Genomic DNA, 22453 nt, shown 5'->3' with positions numbered 1-22453 from the left:
AGAAAATTCAGGTTAGTCTCCTACCCCAGGGTAAGAAGCGGAGGCCTGACTGATATCTAAGGAGACCTGGTGGCAGCTGGTCGAGACAAACTGGCCAATGGATTTCAACATCCTGCTCCTGCTGACCCAACTTGGCCCTCTCAATTTGTCGGCACTTTGAACTCGCCAAATCAACTTCAACGTTTTTCCTGCTTAGTTCCCATTGTTATTGATAATGCTGTTGTAGTCGTAGTATGATGGCCGTAATCTGAAATGTTGTCACGTACCATATTTTTGCTAAAAAAATTTAAAATTCCTATTAATGCGTGTTGGCAACTAATCTGTTACTGTCGTAATGGTTCTTGGCAAATATTTTAATGGGAAAAAGTTGGTGTTAAAAGCAAAACGTTGGCATTTGACCTATTCATTATCCTTGTGATATGGCGTCTTAAGTTCTATCAACATGATAACGAAAAGCAAAACAGAGAGGTGGTTAGCTATATTGTTTTTGTTGGAGTTTTAATTAAAAAATTATTATTTTTAATTTTCTAAATTTTAGTTGTTTTAAATATTTTAAAATACTTTTTTTGTAAGATGCTTCTTCCAATTTTCGATTTTTTGGATAGAGTTTATAAATAGGCTTCTTCGGTATTAATCTTAATCTAATTCTATCTCTTGAGGGTTTGTTTTACCGATAGAGTTCTTCTAAAGGAGGATCAGATTGAGTTGGTTGTTGTATTTTGAGGATAAAATTGCTGTAAATTTGTACATGGGGGGTGAATCACCGGCTGTATATCATACACCTCGATGAGACAAATCTTTTTCAATCTTTTAAATTTTTCTAGTAGATTATTGCTTTATAATATATTTATGAAATAAAAATATAATAATTTTTAGGCAAAATAGTAGTTTTCCAGCAGTTTTGACGATGCGAAATACAAAAGTTAAAACGCTACTCACGCATGATTGGATGATAGGCTCTGTATCAGCAGCAAACTGGAAGAGTGGGCCCCGTTTAGCAATTGGGTGGTTGGCCGGTCCACAATCAAATTATCGGATAAATGGCTGTTGCCTACTATCGTTGGCTTATTATATCCGGCAACGAGCGCCGAAGCCAGCCTGGCCATATCTAAGACCATCGTATTCACCCACGGAACTGGCCCAAGCCTTTCGCGACGATGATATCCATAACAGCCAACGGAAGCCAGCATAGGTCATAGAGCCGCACGGGACGGGATATCCAGTTGATGCCCCACAAGCGGGCCCTATCCCATTCCCATTGGAACAAGATATCACCCACCTCCAACGTATTAACTCCGTCCGCTTTGCTTTTTCGCCTTCCATTGACATCTCTCGCTCGGGGTTCCGAGCTACCTAGGGTTCTTCGATGGCGACGCGCACCTTCGATCTCCTCAACCCGGTGAACTCGGCGCGCCGGTTCGACGAGGCGGCGCTGCTCCGCTACGCCGCGGCTAACGTGGAGGGCTTCCCGCCGCTGCCGGTGGACCTCACCGTCTCGCAGTTCGGCCACGGCCAGTCCAACCCCACCTTCTGCTTCGAAGCCGTTTCCCGACTCTCCCCTGGGGTTGTCAAGCGCTACGTCTTAAGAAAGAAACCCCCCGGGGTTCTCCTCCAGTCCGCCCATGCTGTTGAGAGGGAGTTCCAGGTTTCCCTCTTCCCCTTCTCTTCTTTTATATCCAAATTTTCCCGGGTTGTGAGCTATATATTGGATGATTGTTTTGGGAAAAAAGGAAAAGACCGAATTTTGGGTTTAGTATGAAGTGGAATTATGGATAATTATCCTTCCTCTGAAGTAATGATTGTTAGAAATTGTGGACTTTGTTCTGGTAGCACAAGTTAAGTTAATAATTTGATAAAAGAAAAGGTGGGTTCTTTTTTTGTATTGGATGAATACATCGCCAGTTTTGAACATGTGATTCTTTAGAACATTTTCCGATTCAGTCACCATGCACGATGCTCCTTTTTATCACATGTTCGTTGATTACAAACCAGACGGTTTACAAATCATAGTTGTTTTTCCTCATTTCACCCGATCTAGCTATTTCCTGTAGCTCTTCAGTAAGATATATTAAAAATCAACAGCGAGTTTATGCTTATCAAGTTGAATTTGAAAAGGCTGGGTCCTTGGTAGTTTTATTTGCTCAGGAGTTTATATCTAGTTTTCATAACTCAATAATTGTCAACTTGTCATGCATTGTGACATATTGACGTGCCTACATGCTGATTTTCACTTTGGCCTTATGTTAATCTTAGTTCAAATACCTTTAGCTAAAAGTTTTTATATTATTTTCTTAAAAAAAAGGTGAAGAGAAGTATTCGAGTCATTGTTCATACAACAATTTATAGATGTATCTCCATTGCAATGTAATAGCTGTCATGCACTGGCCTTATTTTCTTCCACCTTTTTTTGGTTGATTATTAAAATATATGTGCATGGCTCTTTTACCATACAGAGCAAAAAGGAGTTGTATAATGATATTTCATAGGCCAATTTGCAATACAAATAGTTCTTCCATTTAATTCTGTAATTCTATTGCAGTTTCATGTGTTATTGTAGTTATTTTTCTGCCCCTCCTGTGTTAGGCATTTAATTTTTTTGATGATGAAACAGGTTCTCAAGGCATTAGGTGTTCATACCGATGTTCCAGTTCCAAAGGTTTTTTGTCTGTGTACTGATACGAGCATAATTGGAACATCTTTCTATATTATGGAGTATTTAGAGGGACGGATATTTCTAGATAATAAGCTACCAGTAAGATTCACGATCCTTTATTTTCTTGTATTTTCTGTAGTTGGTAACACTTTATCTTATGTTATTTACTATATCAAAGTGTGTACCTGGGTTAGGAAGGTCTGAGCTTGCTAATCTGTACTTTTATAGATGAATGTTTTAACCAATCCTTCATTTCTTTATCTCAGGGAATTGTCCCTGAAAGAAGGAAGGCAATATATCAAGAAACTGCGAAAGCTCTAGCTTCTCTGCACAAAGTTAATGTGGATTTCATTGGGCTGCAAAAATTTGGGAGGAGGGAAAACTACTGCAAGAGACAGGTGAGTTCATTTGGTTACTTCAGATGGCTTTATTATGGAATTATGATCTCCCTGTACTCCCGCCCATGTATAAGGATGCTTCCAAATTCTCTGGTGGCCATCTTACTAAGAAAAACCTTTTTATTAATGAGTTCATGCTCTCGGTGTGGAACCAGTAGCCATTGCCGGGATAGATTGTGAAAACTGGATTATTTATTCTCATGAATAATTTTACTGTTTTAGTCTGATTTTTTACTATTAAATAAGGTGAACCTTTTTGTTCCATGAAAGGAAGAAGTGTGGACAATATGACAATAATGGCATAGAGATGAGAATTTTGTGATGGATGTTTGGTAATACAAGTGGGACAGAGTAAACATAAGTACATCAGAGGAATTGGGAAGCTGAGTGATTCAAGGATAAAGTAGTGAAGCATCTGGGGTGGCTTGGTCATTTTCAGCAGTCTCTTATCAATTATGATGTTCATATATGCTGAACTTCTACCTCCTTATTGGAGTGTCAGCAGCATGTCTGTATTGGTCTGGTATTTGGTGCCTCATTGTGTGTCTGTTAACCTATGCAAGCTGGTGTGCTTTTGATATTAACATGCTGCTAAATGAGGGTGTTTTCAGAAGCATATATTAGATTAACCAAATAAAGGCAAAGTTAAAGTAGTTACTCCTTGAACTAGTAAAGTTGGGCCAGAATACCTTGCATGAATCAAATAAACTTAGCAAATTAATAAAGATTACTTTAGGCATATTGTTAAGTTTGCTTATAATACTAAATAAAGGGCATCCTAGTCGCTCTTGCCATTGTGGAGTCTAGGTAGGGTCAAATGTACACAGCCTTGCCCCTGCGTTTGGAGAGGCTGTTTCCATGTTTCGAACTTGTAACCTTTATATTACAATAGAGCAACTTTTCCGTTGCGCCAAGGCTTACTCTTGCTTATAATACTGAATGTTGTAAATATCGCTTCCACCCCATCTAGAACTATACCAGGTCTCTTAATAGACTTGTAGACTTTTAGATGAACATGAAGAATTAATATTGATATGCTTCAATGAAAATATTCTTTTGTTTGTGATAGGTAGAAAGGTGGGAGAAACAATATCTTGCTTCAACTGGTGAAGGAAAACCTGATCGAAATCCTAAGATGCTGGATCTGGCTGGTTGGTTGAAACAACATATTCCACATGAAGATTCTTCAGCATCATCAGGCACTGGTCTTGTTCATGGGGACTTTCGGATTGATAACCTAGTCTTTCATCCTGTCAAGGTTGGTAATTTGCGTATTTGCTCAAACGTTGCAATTGCATCTTGCTTTATTCAAACAAATAGCTGCATTATACCAGGGAGAGTAAGAGGAAGAGAGAGAGGATATCAGTATTGTTTTCTATGCCTATATCTCTCGGCGTGCATTGAATTGAAATATAGATAATCATATCTTGTCAGCAGATGGCCATTTTGGATAGCTTTATAATGAAAATCGATATCTCTATGCTCTACACTTTTAATTATTATGTTTATTGTGTATACATTCAAAATTATGGTTCCTTTTTCTCATGAAGAAAAACTAAAATACACTTGTTACATCTTAACAAGCTCCGTATTACAAACTAAAGAAAATTATTAAGGTATGTACATCTTACAAAAAAGCTATGTTTGAACTAGTTTATGTTTACAGACACTCAGTACATCTTACAAAAAAGCTCTGTTTGAACTAGTTTGTGTTTACAGGCACGCACACACACATAATTGCATATGCATATGAGTGATCCCCAAAAGCGCAAGTTCGGATCTTATTGCTGAGGCCATTTTATGATTTTTTTTCTTTTTTCTTGATAAAACTTGATCTATCTGGAACGACGAAAGGGGAGAGGAACATTATGATAGGCTGGCTCTTGTATGCCCAAATGTTATCATATTATTGGAGGTCGGTCCATCTCTTCTCCTTTCCGACCACAATAACAAAATATTGTTGGATAGTGGGATAGTCCCACATCCGATAGGAAAGGGATATTAGGTGGCCTGAAATACACATGAGCCCATCGACCTATCAACTTAAGCTTTTGGTGCTGGATTGCTAACATTCTATTAAATCTGGTTATCCCTTAGCTGTCCATTTCGCTTTGTTCTTCTCTCTTTGCTTTTCATGTGTTGCCCTTCTTCGGGTTTCATCCTATTGGTTCTCCACGTGCGAGGGAATGTTGGAAAGTGGGGTAGTCCAACATCGGATAGGCAAGGGACTTTAGGTACACATGGAAAGCAATGGGGGAGAAGGGAGCAAAATTAATAGCTAAGGGGTGGCTGGCTTCGATACCATGTTAGCAATCCAGCTCAAAAGCTTAAGCTGATAGATGAATGGGCTCATGTGTTTTTAAGCCACCCAACATACCTTGCTTGTCCGATGTGGGCTATCCCAATCTCTAACACCCCTTCGCACATGGAGAACCTGCAGGGAAAAATCCGAAGAAGCGCAACAAGCCAACAAGTGATAGGAGGATGGGCTCGTGTATTTAAGGCCACCTAAAGTCCCTTGCCTATCCAAAGTGAGACTATCCCACTCTCCAACAAAAATTACTGGAATGAAGGATGCAACTTTTAACCATGGCTCTTGTGAGGGTTCTATAGCATGTTGTAGTTGGCTATTGCTTTCAAGCTATCTAAAGATGAGTAATGGTAATCTCATCTTTTTTGTATGCCTGCCAATGGGTTAATGAACTAAATTTGTAGCATTTCTTCTAATACTTAACAGCATTTTCTTTCAATATGCCTTTTGATGTTATAATTGGCCCTAAGACATTGACACTGGACAGCAATTAGTTTGAGGTCCAGAAAAGTGATGAACGCCCCTTGGAGTTAATAAGCACCTGATATACTGCTATTCTGATATTTATACAAGAAGGTTAACAATTTTCTTCTTTTTCCTCTACAGGATCAAGTTATTGGTATTCTTGATTGGGAACTATCAACTTTGGGAAACCAAATGTGTGATGTTGCATACAGCAGCTTGGTACTTTCTCCTTTTCTTTCATTCTTTTGTAATTATATGTATACTGCTTTATTTGTATTATATCATTACTACATTTTCTGTAATTGATGATATTCATTTCTTGCATAACATATTCACTGTCACTGTTTTCGTTGTACTCATTTCCTTGTCCTATCTTCTGGTATTAAAAGGATTTCATGTCATCATGGATTGCGTTGTCATTTCTCTAATTCTAGGAGGCTATTAATTATGTCTCTAAGTGTTTAATAGACCATGATCCTTCCATATTACTTTCACGTGGTGAAAATTTGATGTATCAGGATTCAGGTGCTTTAATTTGTTTGGAGTAGTTTGCCGCTTCCAAAATTTACTTCAGCTACTTTCAGAATTTGCAATAATGTAATGAATGAGTGATGGAAAAACATATGGTTAAAATATGCCAAAAATTTATGTAGAACATTAACATGCTTTACATGTGCCTACGATCATATACATGGATTTCTTATCCAGGTTGTGCTAAATATTCTCGCATTTAGGTTAATGTATGTGAATCTTATTAGTTTGAGTTGTTCTAACCAGGGCATCACACCCTATTCAATCATTCGAATGCTTGCTTTCTCTTTCACAGTCACTTCTGAATGCTTCCACCCTCTTTGCTGCCACCCCCTTTCAGGTCAAGCATCATTTATTGCTGAAACCAAGGTCTGCCAAATTGGCCGAACCGCCTAGTTTGGGCAGTAATAGGAAATGAGCTGGAACCGCAATGGGACTAGCCGAAACTGGTCCCTTTCGGGCTGGAACCGGCCTGAACCTGTCGGAACCAGTCGGCTAGTCCCATTGCGGTTCGCACCGAGTCAAGTAGCATTGTGGCATTATTGCCACAGTGCGGACAATAATGCCACCAAGTGCGGCCACCAGCTAAAGCAATAAGATGCATCATTTAGGTTAAACCGGGATCATAGAAACATCAAAAAATATCAAAAAAAATCAAGAAAACATCAAAAAAATATCAAATGAGACTTAAATTCATTGAAAAAGTTTGAAAAGAGTGATTACCATTAAATTTTTTTGAGAATTGCAAAAAAAAAAAAAAAGCGCCCTACTGGTTCGATTCGACACCGAACTGGTACCGAACCGTACCAGGAGCCGACCGGTGCAGGTTCCGGTATCGGTTCGCAGACCTTGGCTGAAACAATTTGTTTTTCTAAATTACTGCTTCTTAGGTGCTTCCGATACTGATTTTTTTTAACTATGCTTCATTATTTTTGCATGTGCCGCCGATTCAGGCAGCTAAAATGTGGGTTAATCATTTTCAAATGTACTCTGCTCATGGGTAAGAAACATCATAGTAGATACTGCAAAAATCCGTCACATGTATCATAGTGCATGTCTGGTATAATTTCAATCTTTCCATATTGTTTAATCTGTACTATCATGAATTTTTAGCTCTATATAGAGTTTATAATTTGTAATTATTGTCAATTGAAATATTTTAAAATGGAGCCTGCAAAGCATGGAATAATTGTCTTAAAGCTTGTTAATACAGTAGTGTTAATTCAAACTTGACTTATTTCTTTTTGCAGCCTTATATTGTGGATATGATGCTAGTTGATAGAGGATCATATGGAGGATTTGAAGTTAATGGTACTCCAGAAGGCATTCCTTCTCTAGCAGAATACCTGGCCGTATACTGCTCTGCTTCAGTAAGCACTGACTTGATGAATCTGTTTTTAGCAATCTTCTTGTTGCAACTTCATTTATCACATTGGCCTATGGTCCCCTAGATTCTTACTGTTGCTAACCTTTTTATCTGAAATTAATCTCAGGGAAAACCTTGGCCAGCTGCAGGCTGGAAATTCTATGTTGCCTTTTCTTTGTTCCGTGGGGCATCTATTTTTGCAGGAGTATATCACAGATGGACTTTGGTATTCACACTCACTAATGCAAAATTTCAACATGTTGTTTATTTGTATTTAAGTGCTGAACAAAAATGCAGGGTAATGCTTCTGGTGGTGAGCGTGCTCGATATGCTGGAAAACTAGCAAATGTTTTGATTGATTATGCATGGGCATTTATTAATCAAAAATCTGTGCTTCCTAGTCAGCCTCCACAAGGTAATTATGTTATTAAATTAATTTCAGATCTTGTTAAGTGGTTAAGCAGTTCTTTTTCATGCCAATAAATATTAACTTCTGTGAGCATTCTTGTGTATGTTAGATGTTCTGGTTTTTTTCTCATTGTAAAGAATTTCTGTCAAATGGAGTTTTAAATCGTGTTGTTACTGAGTTTTGAGGTCCTGTCAGAACTGTTTCTGACACAGTCTTGATTATTGACTTCAATCTAAATTTTCAAAGTTCTTTTAAAACTTAAAGAGGAAAAGAAAATATGGAAAATGTGAAACTCTGAGATTGGATAAAAACATTTGGAAGTGTAGAAGATAGAAGTAAAGAATGAAATAGAGGCTATATGCTTTATTTTTTTTGGAGCGGATATGGAAAAGATATATGATGGAGGGATGCACTATGCATGTAGATAATAGTAATCATATAATATGATATTTTGTGTTTTTCTCATAAACATAATATGATATTTTGAGACTGGAAAAGATTATTTGTTAATATATCTTAAAGACTATTTATATCAATCATGGGACCGACTTCATTCATCAGAAGCATATTAGATATTAGAGATAATCTGCTTATTAGATATTAATATGTAGAAGGTTTACTGTACTACTAGAAGCATTACCTGGAACTTAGGTTATCTTCTTAGGATGTTGCTGGCAAATGATGATAATGCTCAGTATTCATCACCAATTATATCAGCTATACCTTTTCTATTAACTTCCATCTGGGAAAATTTCTCAAACAAAAACCATTTATGTTTTCATAAGAGTGCGGACCGACTTGAAGTGGACAGAACCACCTCATTGAACAAAACCTGATTGAATGAACCCTGATAGCTTAGCTGTAGTTTTAAAACTCTGGGATTTTTCAAAGCATTAAACTTTGAACTGTCAAAACCATGTGGTTTAGGTGATTTTGCCTATACAGCATCATCTTCCTAAAAAATTATCATGGTGCCTCATTGTTGAACTACTCAAAAAGAGTATAAGAATTGAAGGTATTGGAAACTCATTTAGAAAAACTTATGCTTTCAGGGCATCAATTACTGTTTATATTGTTTACTAAATGATAAAATTCACTTCAGATCTCCTGCATGCTTACTTTTTTAAGGTCATGACTGAGTGCTGAATAACTCCATCTAACAATACTCTTGATAAGCACTATATTGTGAAATATGCTGTTAATTGTTGTTCCAAGTTCAGCTGTTCTGTGGCTTAGGTTGACAGTTGCGGTACTCCTTGTAGAGAAATAAATGGCATAAACGAACTCATATGGCATATCCTCATAGTTTGAGGTCGACTCGGTTACTGTAGTGATTTGTCTGGGTAACTTCTGTTCTTTTATGCTCATTTTATGACAGCTTGGTAGCAAATTAATGCCAGTATTTAAGTCTTATTTTTCAATGCAGAAACCCACATTGTTAGAAGAAGACCTTTATGCTTGAACCAAAATCTGATCTCCTATATTTTTGCACCATTTTCATTTAGATATCAAGATAAGAAACTTAATTTTTGTTCATAGTCTGCATGTATGGTTTATAAATACTATATCAGGATCTTTTCGACACTAAGATTTTAGTTGTTTCAGAGATCTACAAACATTTCACTCTTGGGATATGATGTATTCAGGTGTTCTGGATTCAGAAGTTTCTTGGAAAAAGTTGGATAAAGAGAAAGAATATTCATACCCTGCAAAGGGGCAGGGCAAATTTGTACCCAGTCAAAAGGTTTTGGAACTTCGTAATAAATTACTGAAGTTTACGGAAAATCATATTTACCCAATGGAAAATGAGTTTTACAAACTTGCACAATCAAATGCACGCTGGACAGTTCATCCAGAAGAAGAGAAATTAAAAGAGTTAGCAAAGAGAGAAGGCCTGTGGAACTTGTGGATTCCTGTATGCATTTTATCCATATACTCCTTATTTTTGTTTATCTTCGTGGGCCTCTTATATATGGAACAAATTTTGTTGGTTTTGATCTATTGCTTTCTATTCTATTAGTTTATTTTTAAGCAGTTGCTGCTTGGTTATGAAGTGATGCATATTTTATTGGTAATTAGTTGTGTATTGACTGTGGTTCATTTGCAGTTGGACAGTGCTGCTAGAGCAAGGAAACTGCTTTTTGATGGAGAAGATCATGTTTCTTCAGGATATTGGAATGATCATTTACTAGGTGCAGGGCTTTCGAACCTTGACTATGGATATTTGTGTGAGGTTATGGGCCGTTCAGTTTGGGCGCCACAATTTTTTAATTGCAGTGCACCAGACACTGGCAATATGGAGGTAAATGAAAGCACCCATCAAAGTTATGTCCCTTTTTTCCTAAATGCTTTAATGACTGTGTTTTGATCTTGTGAACCTCTTATAGTATTTGCCATAGTTTCAGTACGAATGTCTTTTATTAGCAGTGGCATTAATTCATGTTTACAGTTTATTTTGCTTTGTGACTGCTTAATGTTTACTACATCGATGAATTACATTGTTATACATTTGATGGATTGGTTTGTGATATCTTTTTATATTGATAATGAAGTAGCAAAATTTTCTTTTGCTCCCTTTATGGTGACCTGGTCATGAGGAGACTCAAAAAGAATTTGGAAATACTTAAGTTTGCAAAAAACTCTAGTTCGGGACTGAATTTGGCTCCAAATGGAAAGTAATGAGTATTTTTGCATGAAAGGAACATGATCTGTAATAGGTGGTGTTTTTTTACTAATATTTCATAGGCACCAGAGATATATTTTAGTTTAAAATTATGCATCCAGATTATTAGATGGAAAATGTCCTTGAGAATCTTCATTGGAGTCAAACAATTATTTGATGTCTGACAACTTCAGGAGATTTTCTTTTCCTTAAAAATGACCTTAAAATTTTGTGTAGACTTTTAAGCATCAATACTGCAGCAATTCATATACTTAAATGACAAGCCAAACCACTACTTTTTCATGGCAAATAAAGCAAGAAAGTGAGCTTTCACGTTTAGGGCCTATTTGGATAATCCTATTGGATCCTCAGGATTAGAAACATGATTACTAGGATTACGGAATATAAGGCCTGGCCTATCTTATGGTAACTAGACCTTTCCCAGCCCATTCCTGCAGGAAGAAAAAAAAGACCTCATTGTTTTTTTTTTTCCTATGGGATTCGGACCGTCCCACTTCAAAACTATTCTTAGGAATTTTATGAATATAAATCTAGCCTAGCCTATAGCATGTGATCTTGCTGGTTGTATTGGCCCAATTCACGAATCCTACAGGATTTTCAGCCTAATCCTATAGGAAAATTCGAACAAGCCCTTAAATGTAAGGATCTTGAGCTATTGAAGTTTAACGAAAAAAGCAATACTGGAAACTTTTTAAATGAGATAAGAGATGCTCAAATGATCACCGCACAATCAACTAACATAATCTTTATTATGACTTGTTATAAATAAACTGCCTCCACTCCCCCCAGCCCAAGTGACCTAAGAGTCCCTACCTGTAGAAAAATGGGTTGGGCTCAATTTTTGCTCCCTGAAGCCCTATTGTAAAGACCAAACCTTATTGGGCTGCTTGGGAACGTGTTGGAAAGGAACTGTGGCCCAATTTGAGCTTGCCCTTGCCTGCAAATAGTGTCCAAACTCTGGTCAGGTTGGGCCTAATACCCTCAGTCTGGCTTTGAGCCTGGTCAGCCTTGGACCTGAGGTTTAAACAATGGGCTCTATTCAGGCTTGAGTCTTGCCTAGCCCATTGGTACCCTGGATGTGAATGATCCTCCGTAACATAAACAGCTTATATTGTAGACATTACATACTGTTCGCCATCTTCACTGCAGGGTTAATGGTCGTATCATAGTTTATATGCCATGCTTTTGGATGAAGCTTTCAGCAATGCTACTTGGGCTTGGGTACGAGTTTTGGGTTGTGGGCTTGTGTAGATCCTTCAAATCTTTCCAGTTTTGGGGTAAATCAAAGGATCCAGGTTACAGCATTTTGCCAAGCCATCATTGGCATGTTGAGTCTGTTGATGCACTTGTGGGCTGGGACTCTTCTGCTGGAAAAGGAGTATGGTCTAAGGAAAGCTGAAATATGCTTTCGTCAAACATGGGTGCTTGTCATTTGGATGCTAGACATTATTTTTATAGATAGCCCCTAAAACTTGTGGTACCTGTTTGGCATGAACAGCTACAGGAAAAAAAATCTCTAAGTTTCTAGATGCTATGACTCAATTTTGAGAAATAATGAGCAGTTGCAATGCATGCATCATGCCCTTGGGATGGTGATGCAATATTGCTATGTCAAAAAGCTTAGCAGGGCAATGCATTGGGGGGACAATCAGCAGAAGGATGACTGTAATAGAGTGACCCAGGGAGACGTGTTTAGGTTGTAGACTTATAGGGGTTTAGTCTCACATTCGTACTCTGAGTTCATGTTGAGGTTGTAGACCATGATTTGGAAATTTGATTCTAAAAGTACTAATGAAATATATAGTAGATTCTGGAAATGATGATCAATTTCAACCAAGGTCGGCGGAACCGTCCCGAGCCATACCAGTAGCTCACCGGTACAGTTTTGGCAACAAAAATGAGATCCGTTGTTGGAGCCGAAGATGAAGAAGGAAAGAGAGAGTGAGCGGGGGAGGGAGAAGGAGGGTTGCGGAGGCTGTGGCCTCCGCTAGCCCCCTGCGGCCCTCCGCCGGCGTCCGCCACCCTCGCCAGCCACTCTCCATCTCTCCCCCTTCTCTCTCTCTCTTTTTCTCTCTCCCACGGTACCGTGCCCTCATCGGTATAAACCCGTCACGACCTATACCGCCTTGTGCTGCCGAAGAACCGGTACGGTGCCCGGTTCCGGTTCCTCCGACCTTGATTTCAACTCTATAATGTGGTGATAGTTGCTCGCCATTTCCTCCACACCTCTTCTTCACCATATCGATAATACAACTGAGTATAATGTGATCCATGATTTGATATAAAAGCTTATAAATCCTTTTCAACCATTAACACATTATACTTAAATAAATATGCTGCCATTGAGGAAACTAGACAATCTTTGCAATTCCTCTTGGATATCATTGTATCTCTCCTCACCTTTTGTTTATTTTAACAATATGTTTTTCAAGGTCTGTTCTTCTTGCTACAAAAAAAGGGGGGTTGAGAGAGAGAGAGAGAGAGTAAGGTCAAACCATGATCTCATTTCTACTGTTCTACCTGCGGTCATGTTGTGATTTTGGAAGTATCCTGACTGCTTTTCTTTGCAATTCCTCTTGGATATCATTGTATCTCTCCTCACCTTTGTTTATTTTAACAATATGTTTTTCAAGGTCTGTTGTTCTTGCTACAAAAGGGAGAAGAGGGGGGGGGGGGGGGGGGTTGAGAGAGAGAGAGAGAGAGAGAGAGAATAAGGTCAAACCATGATCTCATTTTTACTGTTCTACCTGCAATCATGTTGTGATTTTGGAAGTATCCTGACTGCTTTTCTTTGATAATTAAATCCATTGCAAGCAGAGTGTAGAAGAAAGAATATATAAGTTCAATATAAGTTATTGAGTCTCAGTGCTTTGTCAAATTCAATGATTGCATATAGCATGACAATAAATGTTCTGATTCCTGCTATGATTTTCTATTTTTAGGTATTGTTGAGATATGGAACCAAGGAACAACTTAAAGAGTGGCTTATTCCTTTACTAGAAGGGAAAATTAGGTCTGGATTTGCAATGACTGAGCCACAAGTTGCATCTTCTGATGCAACCAACATTGAATGTTCGATTACTAGGTAAGATCATATGGCAGGTTGAAACAATCTGTGGTTTTAAGACGCAAATTTCTTGCCAAAGACTATATGTTGTCTTCCCAGGCATATCACCTGCACAATTGTTAAACTTTTATCATTTGCGTTCCATTTATGCTGCAAGCGTTTGGTTCATCACTGTTTCTTTGGTTTATTTTCTAGTTGGAGTAACATGCAATTTGCAAATTGTTTACATACATTTTCCTGTTCATCACTTGGTACTTCAGTAACTTTTATTTTTGGTACAGAAAGACACTCTCATAATGGTACAGTTCCGTTTAAATTGGGATGTTGGTTGGGTAATCGTACTTCAGTCCTTTCTGATCCTTCAAATTTGTTTCTCATCATTTTTACATCAGTTATAGGTTATTTCCTGTTACAACAGCCAGTACCATATATTTATATCAAATAATTATTTGCCTGATATGTATTATATACTTGGTAGTTCACTCTATCCTCATTCTGCATACTCAAGTAATGCATTTTTTTTTCAAATTCAATTTAGTTGGCTTTTCTAGTTAAATGATCTATACCGTGTTTTAGTGAGCATAGACAGACTTATGGGCACTGTGTTCAGATTTATCAACTTAAAAACATTATCTCAATGTCTTTTGAGTTAAGTTGTTTTCACTATGAACTAGAACCAGTCAATATTAATGAGAAGGATGGAAAGCATGCTGTGTTGATTCCGAAGGAGGGTTAGACTTAGAAATTTTATATAAATGTGATAATTGATATAATTTAAAATGGTTTTGGTTGGACGAATAATCTAAATAACTTGATCAATGATGTCCAAGATCTTATATGAGAATTGTACAGCAGGCCTAGTTCCAGCAGTTGAGCCTGCTTAATGAATTTCCACTAGAACTTGCATGTTTGCACTGTACTTGATGAACAGAAAGTAAATGTTTGAGAGGAAAAACTTTTGCTGTTTTGCATGTGTTATTATTGATGTGACTGGCTAAAGTTGGACAAAGCGAGTTGTAAATTGGAAGATGAAAGAATGTACAAAACCATCAGGGTGTTACGATATTCGAACAAGAACTGAATTATGGCAATGTGATGTGAATACTTATGAAGCAAGATTTCCTTTTGACACCCATGAAAACTCGGTTTTGGATGAAATTTTGAACAACAGTTGAAAATAAAAAGAGATGTAAGGCTCTCTTTTGACTGTTTTACGAAGTTACCATGGGTGGAGCTGCAAGTGCTAGTTTGGGGTATGTCTCAGGCATTGGCTGATAAAGAATTGCATCCTGGTATTTAGCTTGGACCTTTTTTTTCAAAAAAAAGAAAGAAAGAAAAGAAAAGTTATTGCTTGGATCTAACTCACTGGGTTTTTGAGTCTAGAAATGGGGGAAATGAAGAAAGGAGAAACTAATGAAGATGAAGAAGAAGAAGAAAGATAAAAATTTTTTTAATGATAAAAGGAACGAAGAAAGATAGAAGAGAAATTTGGCTATGGCAATAAACCTTTTTAATGATAAAAACCTGATGGCCTATAATGATGGGAGATCAGTTCCTTTCAGATGCACCTTTTTGTGGGGAGAAGACTGCAGTTGGCCTTACATGGTCACCAACAGAAAGAATCACTTGTTGTTTGTTCATCTGTGAATTGGATCACATACTTGTATACTAATATAATTATATGGACTCTTCCTATGAAAAGAGTTGTTTTATTTCATTTTTTTGATTTATTCTTGTTCTTGCTCCTCATGTGTCATGATTCATGAAGTTGAATCATTTACCGGTTTTGTTCTCTCATTGATTGGCAACTGCCTTAGTATGCACCCAAAATGGATTTTTACCTTTAGCTGTTTCTGCGATGATGTTTCATGCAGACAAGGAGATTTTTATGTCATAAATGGAAAGAAGTGGTGGACAAGTGGAGCAATGGACCCTAGATGCAAAATTCTTATAGTTATGGTGAGTTAAACTATTGTCATCACATGAGGTGCTGAGACACATGAATGATGTTATCTTTCTTTTTCTTGTCACCCCCAAATAAACCAAAGATATGAATTGCCATGCAGGGAAAAACAGATTTCACTGCTGCTAAACATAAACAACAGTCGATGATTTTAGTAGATATCAATACTCCTGGTGTGCAGATAAAGAGACCATTATTGGTCTTTGGTTTTGATGATGCACCTCATGGGCATGCAGAAATAACTTTTGAAAATGTGCGCGTGCCAGTAAAAAATATCCTGCTTGGAGAAGGACGAGGGTTTGAGATCGCTCAAGTAAGCATAAGTTAATATCTTCTTAAAGAGCTCCTAACACTTGAAATACCTGAACATCTTCATCTTTGCAGGGTAGGCTGGGTCCTGGAAGATTACATCATTGCATGAGACTGATAGGAGCAGCAGAACGTGGCATGCAAATGATGGTTGAAAGGGCTCTTAGAAGGAAAGCCTTTGGAAAGTTGATTGCACAGCAAGGTTCCTTTTTGTCAGACATTGCCAAGGTAATCTTTTTGCTGATACATCCACTAAACATAGCCATAGGTTTGGAGGACTTAAGTTAGCCACCTTAATGCAGAAGGCAGAAAACTTGAGAACTAGTGCTTTGAGTGTCTTGGAATGAGTGGACTGCCGTCATTTCTTAAGATTGTACCATTTAATAGTGCTTATGTGTGATTCTTTACACAGAATCTTTATAGAAGTGAATGTATGCTTGAAATGAATGCATGTTATAAACCCCATGTATTCTGAAAATTCATGTAAACCATACATTCTAGCATATTGATATTTGCATGAAATCAATCACAACCTATGAGCATCCTATTCCAAGCACTTAAAATCTGCTATCCATTATTATGAAGGAGACTACCTTCTCAATTTGGACCTATTTGGTGGGCAGGGGAATTGCCTGGAAAGCAAATTTCCTTTTAAAAAAACTAGTTTTACATATCTTTGTTTCCATAAAATATTGAAAATTTCGTCATACTTAATTTCCAAATCCCTGAAATGTTTTCCATTGGAAAATTCTATTTTTCCTTGCAACCAACCAGAAACTTAAATGCATGCTGTTTGAGATCTTTCTGCATGATTATTGTCCAGTTTATCTTAGGTCTTCACTTATTTCATATCCTTCGACATAGTATTTCCCCTTTCCAGGGCTGCAGATTGTCTCTGCACACACTTGCACCGTCTCAGTGAGTAACCTTATAATCTGCAGGTCATGCATTTACTTTATTCTTGACACTACCGGTCCTTCCTTGACCATCCAGCATGTTCATGCATGAAACAAGTATATACCTGGGCCCTTATTATTGCCCATTATGTGAACTACTCTTCTTCAGTCTCAAATGCATGCAAAGAACAAACCGCATAGGTTCACATCCACTTTTCTCCACCCTTTTTCATTGTATTAGGATCTATATTCCTGACCCAGAATTATTTAATGATAGAAATTGGCAAAGTGGAACTGATTGTCATTTCTTTCATCATAATCCATATTCTAGTTGAAAGAAATAAAATTGACAATTGCTCTTTTCTATTTGTAGAATATCCTTAATGCATGTAAACTCTTGCAATTTTAATCTCTTTGTGCGGCCATTTTGTAACATTTGGGTTATCTTAATCTAGTGTCTTTGTTGATGAAAAATGCTGACATCATGATCTGTCATTGGGGTTTGCAGTGTCGAGTAGAACTGGAGCAGGCAAGACTCTTAGTTCTGGAGGCAGCTGATCAGCTCGACCGGTCCGGGAACAGGAAAGCCCGTGGAACTATTGCTATGGCTAAGGTAAAATCATGAACTGTACCTGAATATTCCCATTCTTCCTACTGGCTTGAGAAATAAAACCAATCACCTCTCTGGCAGGTAGCAGCACCAACGATGGCCCTGAAGGTGCTCGACATGGCAATGCAAGTTCATGGTGCTGCCGGTTTATCATCGGACACTGTTTTGTCCCACTTATGGGCAACCGCGCGGACTTTAAGAATTGCCGATGGCCCCGATGAAGTCCATCTAGGCACCATAGCTAAGCTAGAACTGCGAAGAGCCAGGCTATAAGACTCATGTTGTGAAGACCTTGATCTTGAGGGATGCCTTTGAAGGCACCCAGTTCTGAAAGATACAGGGTACACAATAAAATAAAATAGAACCAAAATAAAGCAGTCAAGAGGCAAGAGGCAGTCAGGACTTGAAAGCTTGGTGAGCACATTGGATGACTGGTGATTTCCTATATTTATGATTGCAAAGGTGGATGTTTCTTCAACTCAAACATTTTTCCAATAAATAAAATTTTGGAATATACCTCGATGTAGATTAAATACACTGGCATGGATTTGGATGTATAAACATTGATTCATTGCTTGAAATGAACTGGAAATCTCTATTGGAAAACCATGTTATACCAAATTTTACAGCTGGGGCTTTTTTTTCGCTTTTACTTGGTATTCTCGAATTACTTCCAGGCCTGAATTTGTTAACAAGATTGGATTTGATGCTGCTTGAGCTCATTGCAACTATTCTTAAATGCCTGTATCATGAAACATTTGTATGTTCACAGTGGAATCAGATTTGCCCATTTCAGTAAAGCTCAGCTGAAATTAGTGCTATCAAGTGGGGGTTGAACCAGATATGAAATGAAGCTTCTTAAAGCTGGGAACGGGTTATATTTTTCCTAATTCAAGTTGACCAAGGTTTGATGCGTTCTCGATCACTTGTCTCACTTAAAGGCTGATGCGGTCCTCCACGGCCTTTATGTTGGTTAGGGGGGAAATGATGAGATCGGCAAGCGCTCATTATCGCTATGGGAAAAGAGCATGCCTGTATGTGTGCATCAGTCTATGCATGACCGGTTCCTTTGGTCTTCTAGCCGTTATTTCCTTTTAGACGGCCATTGATTCAATTACAGTTAGGAAATGATGGTCATCTCATGATAATTGATTTGAGGTTGAAAAATTAAATCCATACGTGACAATTAATTTATGTAGATCAATGTTTAATATGCCAGTGCCTACTTAAAGCTTGGCTTTCAGTCATGTATCCTGAAATTAGAAACAAAACTAGCATACAACCCGTGTGATGTGTGGAGTATGACCTTTTTTATGTTTATGTATCTAACTACTCTTGAAATACAATATGGCATTGTAATGAATTATAATAAATAGAAAGCTTTGATAATTAAATATTTGTTATACATTAAGCTATGAATTGTAATGATGGTTGTGCAGGAATTTTTATCATTAATATTAGTATCCACATAAAAAGCAATGGACGCTAAACTAATTGAGCCTTCGTAAAGAAACTTTTATTGGGCATCATGAGTACCACATCCATGCAATGTACGAAGTACAATTTTTCTCTCTTTTTGGTTATTCTTGAAATGTATTATAATGTAGAAAATTATAATGAAGCTTTCATTGCCAAATTTTTATTGCACATTAAGTAAAAAGCTAGGTTCCATTGTTATTGTTGTCTGTTGTTTTTTTTTCTTTTATTTTTCTTGGTGCAAGAGAGGGGTGAACCCCATTACGAAATGAACAAAAATAGAGGCCACAGAGTTTCCTTTCCTTTTGATTCCCGTTCTCCAGCAATATCTTCGAAATATTTTCAAACTCCAATATTCTTCCTCCTAATTCAAAAATTTCCTACTAGGTGGATTGTTCTCCAATCATCATGCATAGTCTCATGGTTTAAATTGCTTTATCTAGTCTTTGGACAAATGGTCTCAGACTTCTCCTTTTATTATAATATATTCATGTATTCGGTATCAAAAGCTCAAAGGAAAGGACTATTTTGTGTAATGAACATACTTTATCAGTACATATAGTGCTTTTGTTAAAGCATACATATTATATACTTGATATCGCTTTTGCTCTTGGAGGATGGGCGGGTGGAGAAGTTTTTATCCTTTGTCCTAAATATGTAGTGTCAAGATCCTATATGAAAATTTGAGTATTTAGATGGATGAGTCCAAAAGTATACTAGTACTATAAGAGTTCTTAACCTATATGGTGTAGGATTATTATTCCTTAATATCCTCTCCCACGTGTAGAGTCCGAGGGATACAATCTGAAACAAGGGACGACATATGGATTAGTAAGTAGGATCGTGGTCTCTGATGTCATGTTAAAATTCTATCTAAAAATCCGATCCTTTATCCTAAATATATAGTATGGGTCCTTGGAAGTGTTCGCCGCCACATTGCACTACTAAAAATGTTGAATATCCATGAATCCTTGATTATTGAACACGCAAGTACTAATTTTTACTAGAAGATTACTACCACCATTCCATCTTATTTATCATTTAAATATCTTTTTATCATAAAAACATGTGTATTTTTTTTATCAAAATTTGGTACTGCTTTTATTTTTTGTTTTATTTTCAAATATAAAAAAAATAAATTATACTGAATTAATATGTATGATGATTTTTTGTTTAAAAAAATTAAGTTTTTGGTAGCAAAAATGTATTGCTTCCAAAGAACTAAACATAATGCCATCTTCAACATCAATCTTCATGCAGCGTAAGCCGTGTTTTATTAATTTGCAGAGAATAAAACACAAAATGACACCACCACCACCTCCAAACAGGCCGTAGGTTTTTAATTCTCATTAGCCTATGTACCTCATATACCATCTCTTGGGTTTGACCACAATGGTCGCTGGTGTTATTGGGTGTGATTCAATGATGACCCTGTCAGGGGAATGATGACCACCAAGTAGATGGCTGATTCTGGTATCTGCGGGAGCCGCATCTTGATGCTTAGGATTCCAATCTTTGAGCACCAGTCAGGGATTTGTCCCTCAGTTTGGGCCTTTTGGCCGCAAACTCACTCCTTGGTGCTTTGGATTCTCATATGCCTTTGAAAAGTCTTGGATGTCCCGAGATCACAGGCAGTGGCCATTAATTTTGGCTTTCACTGCAAAAGTCTGTTCTCTCTCCCATGCTTGTCTGACTTCTGGAGTGCCTTCTAGTCTAAAGTTCTATTAACTAAATGAAAAGATAAAGTTTCCCAAGATGTACCCTTGTTCCTCTTTAGTCCTTGCATCCTGCTCCTTTCTCCTTTAGGTTGCAGCCAAGAATCTATCAAGGTCTCTGATCTCTGAGGTTTTTTATTCTTCTTTTGATGTCTGTACTCTTTTTTAGTGCTCCACAATATTGGCTCTTGACAGAAATTTCAGCTTATTGGTTTCTTCCACTTATGTTACAAAGGGGAATGTGGGCAACTGCCTATATGGGGTGGGAATTCCTTATGGTTTAAATTGGATGGATGGAATGTTTTATGGTCTACCATGTTGAGGGATACATCTAGAGTCCTGCCCCATGTTATGGGGAGTACTGCACCCATGTTCTAAATGCTCAGCTCCACATGGATTGATGCACATTCTCTGCTGACAGATGATTGGAAGGCCCACATCACATGTCATAATATGCTATGGTTCAGTCTTATCAGAACCAGTGATCAATTATGTACTCAATTCACATGTCCTTCAAACCATTCCTGGTCTATGTCTGCTTTATATTAGACAAACCTTCGGATGCGTAGATGGATAAGCTGCTCAGAACTTTTTTTTTTTTTAAAAAAATCTCTTTTTAAAATGGGGAAAAAAGCTCTTATCTAACCAATCTTCATCATTTGCATATAGTCCATGGAGTTCTAGACTAATTCTCACTAGCTGCTTGTGTCCGGTCTCTGCACAGAACTTTTCTCTGTATCAGTAGGCATCCCACAAACCAAACACATATCTCTTTATCCATAATGACTCCAGAGAAGAATGGGTTCTATCCATCATTTCATGTCTAAAGTTGACGAAGTAAGAAATATATATATATATATATATATATATATATATATATATATATACATATAGAATTTAGAAACACAGCTTTTAACAGAACAAATGAAGTTTTCAAACCTCTTAGTCAGATTATGCAGTGTTATCATTATTTTTCAGCTATAAAAACAGAAGTTGATCATACACCATGCCTCACCCTCTTTGATGAATGATGATTTTTAGGTGAACTTTTAATTTAGTGGTGGTTCCTATCTGTAAACCATGTATGAGATATTAACCCAAGCCAACATAATAAAGCTGTTCATATTGCTTATGCTTGACCAAGTTGTAGAGACGGATGGTCTTCAATGTGGCAGAACACTTTTCAGTTGTCAGAGGTCGCTTAGTCAACAAATTCACCGACTAGGAGACTGAAACAGATATTTTTCCCCCTGTCAATGCCTTAAATCCCGGCATTCCATGGAGCCTCTTTTAAGGGGGTGGCATCTCCATATGGATACAGATATAAAATATTGCCAATGCCTTCCTTTTCTCTTTCCAAGTAATGTGGACTTCGCCCCAACTACGAAGACCAAAACAGCATCAGTGGGCATGCCTTCCTTTTCTCAGTTTTGTCGGGATATTCGTTTAGCAAATTTGTCGAGATTGTTAGTGTCACGCCCCAAATTCGGATCATGACACGGCCGTGCTATTGCAAACCTTTACCCGCAATAACATGCAGCCACTTAAAAAAAAAAAAACTTCAAATGTTTCATCAATAAAAGATTGATTACAAAGCATCT

The 22453-nt window shown here is 37.5% G+C and overlaps 1 protein-coding gene across 1 annotated transcript; it reads left to right on the top strand.

The window, feature by feature from the left end:
- Positions 1-1131: 1131 nt before the first annotated feature.
- On the top strand, positions 1132-18282 carry IBR3 (acyl-CoA dehydrogenase-like protein). Its single transcript, XM_039118512.2, has 16 exons — positions 1132-1645; positions 2612-2752; positions 2920-3051; positions 4121-4309; positions 5969-6046; positions 7609-7728; positions 7852-7950; positions 8022-8139; positions 9780-10048; positions 10241-10435; positions 13759-13901; positions 15758-15842; positions 15950-16159; positions 16231-16383; positions 17560-17664; positions 17743-18282. The coding sequence occupies exons 1-16, from the start codon at positions 1367-1369 to the stop codon at positions 17932-17934; spliced, it is 2508 nt and encodes an 835-aa protein (XP_038974440.1). The 5' UTR covers positions 1132-1366; the 3' UTR covers positions 17935-18282.
- The last annotated feature ends 4171 nt before the right edge of the window (positions 18283-22453 follow it).

Source organism: Phoenix dactylifera, chromosome 8 (genome assembly GCF_051530095.1).
Source record: "Phoenix dactylifera cultivar Ajwa chromosome 8, Ajwa_hap1_PhDact_Kaust_v1.1, whole genome shotgun sequence".
In the NCBI taxonomy this organism is placed as follows: domain Eukaryota; kingdom Viridiplantae; phylum Streptophyta; class Magnoliopsida; order Arecales; family Arecaceae; genus Phoenix; species Phoenix dactylifera.
This window is presented reverse-complemented; position numbering and strand designations above follow the sequence as displayed.